Raw genomic sequence first — 10,163 nt, 5'->3', positions numbered from 1 at the left:
TTCCGGTCCGCCGGATTATGAATGATTGCGGGGGTCGCTGCTTCCCTGGCGCGATCTTCGTTGTTTCTTTCCCGGCTTCGTTGGCTGCGTGTGGCCCGCGGGTGAAAACTTTCTGAAACGGCCTCGGGAAACCCGGCTCGGGCGGGGCAGGAATGAGCTAGCGGTCCGTGTCACCCACACGCTCACGCACCCTCCCTGCCTGGCCGCGCCTCTGCGACCAGGTAAGGAGGGCGGGCGCTCGGGCCGCCGGCTCCGCAGTCCCTGAGACGCCGTAAAGCCGCCTCTTAGCATCTGGGGAAACAGAGTTGAGGATGTGGGGAATGGCGGGAAGGGTGGAGGGGTCCGGGCCCCTTCTCAGTTTTTCCAGGACCAGTCCCCGTGGCTTCCTCTATTGATGGGGGCATGGAGCAGCTTCCAGTTGCAGCAGTCTGGGGTCGTTTGCCATTTGCTGCTAGGTGTGGTTTTAAGGCCTCTTGGACCGCGCTTTAACTTTTTTTTTTTTCCACTTAGTTTTTTATTCCAGCCCTTCCTCACTGGAGAAAGCAGTTGTATGTGAATACTACCTAACAGTTACTCTAATGAACTTGCTTCATTTGGGGCCATTTGCTTCTGTTACACCATCAAAGCAGTGTTTCACTTTGGTTTTAAACTTCTATAGAAAGTTAGAGTTTAACTTACATGAAAATTGCTTTGACTTCCAAAACGTTTACTGATACGAGTACTTTCTCTACCTGGTTTGGGATTAGGTGATTTGTTCCCCCACTCCCCCTCTTTATTCTTAACGTCATGATCCCCTAATGCCGTGATCCCATTCCTTGTCATAAGTTCTTGAATATCAAGAAAATGCCAGCATTTAATAATATGTCTTCTGTTAAATTATTGATAAGAGAAGATAGAGTACTACTTTTTTCTAAGCTTATCTAGAAACTGTTTAAAGGAGAAAGTGCAAAAGCTGGCAAAAACTAGTGGTGACAATTTAAATTTTAACCATGGTCACTTAAATATTGTGAAAATAAATTCTTTGTTATAAATACAACTGAGTGATTTGCTATCATATTTAATAAATCAAACGTTAAGCTATGTGACTTTTCAGCTGCCTGGTGGGGAATATACACTACTGAAAGGATTGCCTTAAGCATACTTATTATTTGAAATTATGTTTGAGTTATACCTGAAGGCATTGTTTTAAGAGTCCTAACTTCAAAAATAAATCTGAAAAACTCAGTGAGATTTGACATTTATTTTATCAATTCTTTTATTTTTTTACACTTCTGTTACATGTTTGCCTGCTTTAAACAAAGCTCAAACTTTAACTTCTGTAGTAGAAGGCCCATAAGGGTCTTGGGGGGTTTGTTTTTAGTTTTGTTTTAACCCGTGTTTACTTTGTAGCTTTTATATCACCCGTGATTTGAAATAAGAATAAAGACTGAGTATGCAAGTGGGTAACAGCAGCAATTTAACAGACCTTGAAACTTAACAAATTGTTTTTTGAAACTTAACAAATTTTGAGGCCAGTCAACTAAAATATCTGTAGTATACACAGTTCCTTAGCATATGTTGTTTTTATCTTCAAGTTTTTAAAGTAGCCTACTGAATTCTGTTATGATTAGTACTTGGAAAGCAAGGATTTAAACCATTTAGTTCATAATAAGCACGGGTATTGGTAGCTGTGGGTATTCAGTAATTTTATTTCAGGCTTGCCGATGTTTCTAACATGTTAGCATTTCATGCTGTGGATCCCTATTAATTTTGAGGTCAGGCTTAGCTGCAAGCATTATGATTCTATGGCAACAGATGATTCCCTGATTCTCCAGAGAGGACACACTTCCCTTATGGCTAAGATTACAGTACGCTTTTTTAAACTGTTTTTTTTTTTTTTTTCACTTCTTGCCCAGATAAGCAGCTAATTTTAATCATAGGATTTTGTCCTCTAGGACTTAACGATATGTGTCCTCACATTACATAATGTAGTGAGCACTGAAATGGCTCAGTTTTTTCTTTCCTTTTTTAAACTTTACTATCTAAGGTAATAAGCTGCTATCTAACTCTGTAGAGGCAGGCTTTTCTTTGTTTATCTATATTATTGAAAGAAAGTAGTGAGATTTGCAACCAAATACTGTTATTGTTATGTATAAAACACAAGCTAAGTTCTAATATTCATAATGTTGAACATTTGATTGTAGTGGGGAATTTTAATGGGTTCAAATTTAAATTTGAATCTTTAAGAAAAATAGGAGTTTGTGATTTTTTCGTATTTGTAAACTGCTTTGAACTATTTATTCTGTACAATATAAGCAGTTAATATTCAAGTGGACTTAGGGTGTCACATTTATATTCCAACATTTTGTGACTCCCCAGCTTTCAGCCTCAGTAACAAACAGATTTTTTGAATATTTGGTTGGAGAAAATCTTTTCAATTCAACACAGATCCCTTATTTTCCCTGAGAAGTTTGGAAGTATAAAGCATAATTTAAGGCTTGAACTAAACATTCCTCGAACTAAAATTTGAGTACTCTTCAGCACTGGAGATATGTGAGGTAATAAGTGCTGTATTCCTCGCACATAGTAGCAAACTCAGTAAATATTTGTTGAATGAGTGTATGGGTTTCTCAAATAATTGACCTAATAATTCCAATAAACGTCTAGAATAACAGCTGAAAAAAAAAAGTGATGTAAAGAAAAAGAAAGCAGAATAAGGGGCTAGGAAGTGATGGGAGTCCTTTTTCTCAGGATAGGCTGCTCTGAGTTAATATTCAGAGACCTCAGTGAAATGAAGGAGCAAGCCATGTGAATATCTTGGAGAAGAACATTCTAGGCAGAGGGAATAGCAGGTACCAAAATTCTCAAGCGTGGGGACATTGCTGGCGTCTTCCCAGAACAGCAAGGAGAACTGGCTGGAGGGAAGTGAACAAGAGGGAAGATGGGTAGAAGATCAGGTCAAAAAAGAAACACAGCTAGGGTCACATCAGGCCCTAGAGACCATGATAGGAAATTTGGATTTTATTTTAAATGTTCTGGGGAGCCATTGGATGGTTGTGAAGAGAGGACATGGACTGATTTATGTTTTTAAAGGATCACCCTGACTATAGTTGCAGAATGGACAGTTGTATTGAGTGGAGGAAAATAGTTAATGAGCTTTTGCAGTAGTCTTTGTAAGAGCTAGTGATGACTTAGATTAAAGTTATTGGTAGGGATGCTAAGAAGTTAGATTTAGCATGTATTTCAAAGGTAGAAATAGGGTAAGAGAGAGAAAAAAAGAAGTTGAGTGAGACTGCAGAATTATGGGCCCAAGCATCTAAGTAAATGGTATTGCTGTTTTATCAAGAATGGGGACTACTTGAGGAAAGAGGAACAGGTTTAGAAAAATGTCCAAGTGAAGATGTCAAGTAGGATACATGTATAGGAGTCTTAGATGATATTTAACCCTATGACACTGTAAATCACCTCGAGTAGTGCCGTTGTAAGTTGTGGCCCATAGATCATGGAATCACTTTAGTGAGTACTAACCAACATTAAAACAATGACACAACCCTGGAGGAGAAGAAGAAGAAAGAAAAAGCAGGGTGAACTGTCAGTTATATCTCATGTGGTAGGATATTTCTTGGTGATTCTTTTGTTTCAGTATTATTCAGTGTATAATGACTTTCATTATAAGGTTTATTTCTTATTGAGTGGCATGATCAAATTTTGAAAGCCAGTAATCAAAGGGGTGAGTGTAAGTTGAGAATAGGGTAAAGTACTGAGCTACACGTCACTAAGAGGTCTGAGGAAGATCCAATAAAGGGAATTAGGAAGGAACTATCAAAAAACTTAATCCAGTGCTGAGAATTGTCAAATAACTGCCTTTAGCATGGAGGTTTTTATCAAGGACAGTTGCTTAGAATAACATAATTTCTGATGGTTTTCACTGTGGTGAAATTGTTGCTGTAATAAAATTGCAATATGCTTCAATTTATGAAGTTTATAAAGTAATGCTATTTATGTTAGAAAAATACCTATTCCTTAATGTTTTCCAATAAGATCCTTTTATAGATTCAAATAATGCTTTTGGATTGAAGTACAGTTCTTATCTATGTAGTGGGAGTAAAATGTACTTTTAAAGATTATTAGGATTGAAGTAGTGCACAAAAGTTCTGTGTGCTAGCACATAGCTGGTGGACAATAAAATGTACATAATATTATTTAGAGTTGTATTCTTTGTTCATTTAACATTTATTAAGCTCCTATCAAATCCCAGGCCCAGTGATAATTTCTTATTTTAAAAAAATCAACTGGTTAATATTTAGTTGCAGTTGTACACTTTTTGGTCTTTATATATAATATACAACTTATTTATCTATTATGTAATATTTAGTTGCCATAGATCCAGACTTGAATTTTGAGCACAAAAGTTTTAAACTATTTTTCCAGTTTCCAGAGAAGTATGCTTATTTTCATACTTATTTATGGTATTTTTTTCTTTCTCTCTCTATATACATATGCAAGGAGTAAAGTAGTAAAATGGTTTTAGATAAGAAAACACCTATTAAACTCATTTCCCCTTTCATGTGTGAAATGTTTCATTTTATCAACACCAAGATATATTAATTGGAATGAGAATGAAAAAAAAAGATTAAATTCCTAATTAAACCTGTGACTACTTTGTTTGTTTAAAAATATCTTTAAAGATTCCCAAATAATGAAACCAAGGCTTAAGTATTTTCTTTTTACCTGTTTTTATTCCCTCTGCAACATTCCCAAGCAGGCTGGCCTTTCCAGGGAGGAGATGCACACTCCATCAGCTCTGTTCAGTATCTCACATTTGTGGTGTTGTCTGCTGCTTTCTCAGTCCATCACAGGAACAGTTGCAGTGTGGCACCTGTCAAAGCTGAGAAAGCAAATGACATACAGCACTTCTGTGCTTGGCAGGAATGTAGTCTGGACTAACAAGAGCTATGCCCCCAGCTCTGTGTGTTGGAGACCCAGGGGATGATTCTACAGCACCTACCTTTTTTAAAGCTCATGACATAAAAGTAATAAAATAAGGAATTCTCTAGGTAGAAATGGAGAAGAAGAAGAAAAAAAAAAGGTTTCTTTTGAGGGTATTTGCAGACTTTAAGCAAAAACTGTGTTCTACTTTCTTGAAAAATTAAAGACATAGTACAAGCCAAAACGAGATATCAAATTTGTACAGGTTTGCTAATACTTAATATTTATTTTTGAAATTACAGTAGTATTTAATGTGGAGAAATTGCCCAGGGAGAGTAATTTTTTTTTTAACTCTAAGATCATTAAGTAACATGTTTAATCTTCAAGGGGAAGAAAAAAAAAAACATCTATATTTAAAGAAATAAATTATGTTAAGAATCAACAGTACTGGGACTTCCCTGTCGGGCCAGTGGTTAAGACTTCACCTTCCAATGCAGGGAGTGCCGGTTCGATCCCTGGTCGAGGAGCTAAGATTCCACATGCCTTGCGGCCAAAAAACCAAAACTTAAAACAGAAGCAATATTGTAACAAATCCAATAAAGACTTTAAAAATGGTCCACATCAAAAAAAAAAATCTTTAAAAAGAATCAGCAGTACGTTGCATTTTCTCTTAGGCATCTCATTAATTTTTAGATATCTCCAAGGGCAGATTATTGCTATTCTATTTTGTTGACATTTAGCATTTATTAAGTGCTCACAGCAAAAAAAGTTTCTAGAATGTGTAAAAGTTAATTCTCAAGGTTCTTATGTGCCTTGGGAAGTGGCAAATATACATGTACTTTAATTTTTAAAAAAATGTTTCTGCATATCCTAAATCAAAAGCTGTAAAATAGTATGATGTTTTTAGTTTTTTGTGTGTGTGTGTTTTTTTTAAGTGTTAGCAGGACTAGTCTCTAATTACTATTTCCTAGACTGCTGGGCAAATGAGGAAATCGATTATGTTTTCTGTCAAATCTGCTTATTGGGGAAACATTTAGGGATCTTTATAGCATCTCACTGTCAACAAAGGGAGTTAAGAGGATTGGTAAATTAATCAGCAATAGATATATAGGGATAAACTCTCCAAAGAGACTATCGATTTTCTACAAAATGTTGGTTTCTTTTGCCTGTGAGCTTTAACAAATGCCCTTTAATATTTTGTTTTAAAATCAGCTCTAGGTGGAGGAAAAAATAATCCAAAAGGTAATTAAGTTAGCTCAGGGAGAAAATGGTTTCCATGGGTTAAAGTGTTGTTGCTTTTAAATTACATGAAATAAGTTACCCTTAGATAATCTTTTAAATAAGTAACAAACCATGGTGCAGATCTGTTATGTTTTAACAAAAGAAGTATAAAACACTGGTGATCACTTGCATCATCAAGAAGTTTTCCACGACAGTACTTTACTAACAATATCCCTTTGTTATAATGGATTATTAGCCCTTTAATAAAAAAGTTGAGGACCAAGATGATTAAAGAGTACTTAACTATTTTGCTTTTGAATAAAAAAAAAATCTAAGGAATTTAGAATATAAAGGAAATTTAGTAAATTTTAGCACCCTAAAATTCAGGTGCACTAATATTTCAAATACACTTAAAAGAAAGAGTTGCATGTGTACTTTTTAAAGGCTTTTAATATAATTTTTAAATAATTTAAAATAACTTTTTCTCCAATATACCATTTTCCTGTTACATGGTGAATGCTTTTAAAGAGTGCCATCTAGTGTCAGTTTTGGAATTTTGATTTATGTATTAGAACATGGGGAATTTTAGACCCAGGAAATGTAGAAATCAAACAAAAAGTCATAATTGACAAAAGTCTTAAGGATTGTGACTTGAAAACACCCATCAATAATTTGACCACAAGATTGTGTACGTTTGCATCTTTAAAATAACCAACATGTCTATTCGTCCATGCATTCACTCAATATTTCTTGACTCTATATATATATATATATATATATATACACACACATATATATACATATACACATATATACATATATATGTGTGTGTGTGTGTGTATATATATATATATACACACACACACACACACACACACACACACACACATATACATATAGCAGGTCCTGTTTTAGCATAGCAGTGAATAAAATAAAATTTGTACTCTCATGGAACATTCTATTGGGCTAAGACCAAAATAGATAGCGTAGTATGTTACAGTAGTAATAAATGCTGTGAAGAAAAGCATAGAAGGGGATGGAAATGTTTTTTCAGGAAAAGTGGGAGTTGGGGTTTGCAAGTTAAATACAGTAGCCAGGGAACATCTCAAAAAGTTGATATTTGAGTAGGTACTTAAAGGAGGTATGGATGTGTTCTAGGCACTAGAAATATCAAGTGCCAAGGCACTGGGGTGGGAATGTACCTAGTGATTTAGAGGAACAGCAAGCCACTTTTGCTGAAGCAGTGAGCGAAGATGAGAGCTGATGAGATGGACAAAGAGACAAAGAGAATTAGATCAAGGAGATCTTTGTAGACCATTGCAGGAGCTTTGCCTTTTCTCTGAGTAGGATGGGAAGACATTAGAGCGCTTGAGCAGAGAAGTGACGTGATTTTATTTCATTTTTAACAGTATCATTTTTGCTAGTATGTTGAGAATAGACTAGAGGATGGAAAGCAGGGTTAGGAAGCAATTGCTGTAATTAAGAAGAAAGGTGATGGTGGCTTGGATCACAGTGGAAGCAATGAAGATGGAATGAAATAATCAGATTCTAGGTATATATTGAATGTAGTGCCAAAATAAATTTTTAATGGATTAGTTATGGGGGTGTGAAAGAAAAGAGTAATTTAAAATGATTGTCCAGGTTTTTGGCCTGAAGAGCTGAAGGATGGTGTTCCATTAACTGAAATGGGGAAGATTCATGAGGAACAGGTTTTGGGCGTAGGGAGAGAATAAGAAACTTGATTTTGGACACGTTAACTTTGAGATATCTCAGTTATCAACATCTAAGTTATGGAGAATTTCAAATATTTTTTTCTATTGTGATTCAGCATACAATAGCTCATCACATATCAAAATCCACCTTGGGAGAATCCATTTCTTGTGAGAGAATGAATATTTCCCCCCCTCAATTATTATATTTTAGGAGCATAAAACAAGCAGTATTCATCAAGCTTCTCAGAGCTATTATCCCCAGACAACTCTAGGTATTCTTGGTTATTTCTTATGTCCCATTCTATTCATCTTTTGTTCTCACCTGTGGTGAGACCCCGAAGTATCAATACTTGACTGGGAGAGTTCTATTGCCAAGCACCTGAGGTATGCTCTTTTTAAAGGAGCTGGATATAAAATCACCCTTAAGACTAGTTAATTGGGCAGGGTAGGAATCTTTCTTTTGGAAGCCATTTATTCATTCCAAGAACCAATTCTTGTAGAATCATATCTATCACAAATCCCTGCTGATTTCTAGAAAATGTTTTTAAAATGTTCATCTTTTATTTTAGCTTTGCAATTCCTATATTCTAAGACCTATAACCACTTCAATTTATGCTTCAGGTAACCCAATGAAAGAAGAAAATGAAAGGCATTAAGAAAAGTCTTACAGAAGAATATCTATACTTGGACTTTTCTCACCAAAAAGAAGGGTGCATCTTTCCTCTTCATACATCTATAACTTTATTTTTGTTATCATACTGTGACTGCAAAATCTTTAAAGTTTGCTTAGTCCTCACTGGAGAAAGCACAGGCATTTCACTACTTAAAAGTGTACTGTCTGAGGATGTTGAAATACAGATTATTTCAAGGCAAGAGCTTCCACCAATAGTCCAGAGTTGCTGTTTACCTGCAGTAGTAGAAAGACCAGACAATTTCTGTAGAGCAGGACTTGCTGTTGTTCTGAGACACATAATCCAGAAATCATATGAAGCAGACCCCTCAAAGAAGGAAATTTTGGAACTTCTGGGTTTTAAGAAGACTTGCTTGAAAGCCTGTGCTGAAGTAAGTATAATGTCTCTTTTCTGTTATTTAAAGCCATAAGTGACAACACATTCACTTGAATATTTATTTGAACTTTCTGTTGGAAAATAAAATTTAATTTACTTAAAAGAAACTACAGTAACCAATGAAAGAGTTAAAATAGCCCTTCACATATACCGATATTTCAGTGCAGTATTGGAAGATAAGAATTTAAGATTTAATTTATGAGGTTTAGAGACATTATTTTTGGAAAGATTTCTCTTTTTTTTTTTTTTCTTCACCTTTTAATTACGTTGAGGATTTTTAAAGGGGATTTTACATATGAACAGGAGCTCAAAGTAGCAGTGTTTCGGAAACCGAGCTTTTTTAGGGGGAGTGTACTTTAAAGGCTTTGGGAAGTGAGGATTTATTCGGTAAGTGGACATAGGAGAATAGCATATATTCCAGATACAGGAATGCTGAACCTCCATTGTTTAATGTTATCACTTCTGAAGCACTGTAATGTCTCTTGATAGAGCGTAAAAGCCTAGCCCAGAGATGGTTTAGCTCAAGACTTAAATTCTCTAAACCAGTCTTATTTCCCAATAGAAAGTTATTTTTCTTCAAGCTATGTTGAAAGTAAAGAATCCTTTCATTTCTTGTTTTGTTTTGCAGGTTAGTCAGTGGACCAGGCTATGCGAACTTACCATCCCTTTAGCTATTGAGAATTTTCTCAAAGAATCTTCTGACCAGCCCCCAGCTATCCCTGCTGAAATACTAGAGCTTGAGAAGAAGCTTAGTGAGCCTGTTAGGGTACATAATGATGACAAACTCCGGCGGCAGAAGCTGAAGCAGCAGAAGGCTGCTGGGGTTAGGCCTTCCCTTTCTAAGGAAGAAACGAAGAGCAAGGTCCATAGACAGGAAACATCTGAAGAGGTGGACTCTTCATCGGCGAGCCTGGAACTGAGAGTGGCATTTTCAAAGCTCACAGTACATGAGGAACCAGCTCCTGCCAACAGGGAGCCTGCTCACGTCAGAAAAACGAAAGCTTCTGACCTTCCGCCTCTGGACCATGTGTTTGTAGAAGGCCTGTACTTCACTTTGGCAGATATTGTGCTCTTGCCCTGTATCCATCATTTTTTGGTAAGGTTTATCAGGAGTGGATACATTGCTGTATGTTTCAGTCTATAAACTGCCCAGGTTTGAGTCCCTATTTCATTTCTTAATACCATTATGCTTCTGGGCAAGTTATTAATATCTGTCTCCGTTTTCTTATATGTAAAATAGAGATGATAATAGTGC

General features: G+C 36.0%; 1 protein-coding gene across 3 annotated transcripts in view; it reads left to right on the top strand.

Annotated features, from left to right (window-relative positions):
• The window catches only part of GSTCD (glutathione S-transferase C-terminal domain containing), a 130,558-nt gene continuing 120,395 nt past the window's right edge, over positions 1–10,163 (top strand). For all 3 annotated transcript variants that reach the window (XM_079919580.1, XM_079919581.1, XM_079919582.1), the window contains exons 1-3: positions 1–221; positions 8,463–8,903; positions 9,537–10,004. In XM_079919580.1, the coding sequence (XP_079775706.1) occupies positions 8,484–8,903; positions 9,537–10,004 (888 nt within the window). In that variant the 5' untranslated portion in view covers positions 1–221; positions 8,463–8,483. The remainder of the gene's footprint in view (positions 222–8,462; positions 8,904–9,536; positions 10,005–10,163) is intronic.

The sequence above is a fragment of the Stenella coeruleoalba genome (genome assembly GCF_951394435.1).
Source record: "Stenella coeruleoalba genome assembly, chromosome: 4".
Taxonomy (NCBI): Eukaryota; Metazoa; Chordata; class Mammalia; order Artiodactyla; family Delphinidae; genus Stenella; species Stenella coeruleoalba.
Note: the sequence above shows the minus strand (reverse complement) of the source record. Positions and strands in the feature narration are given on the sequence as shown.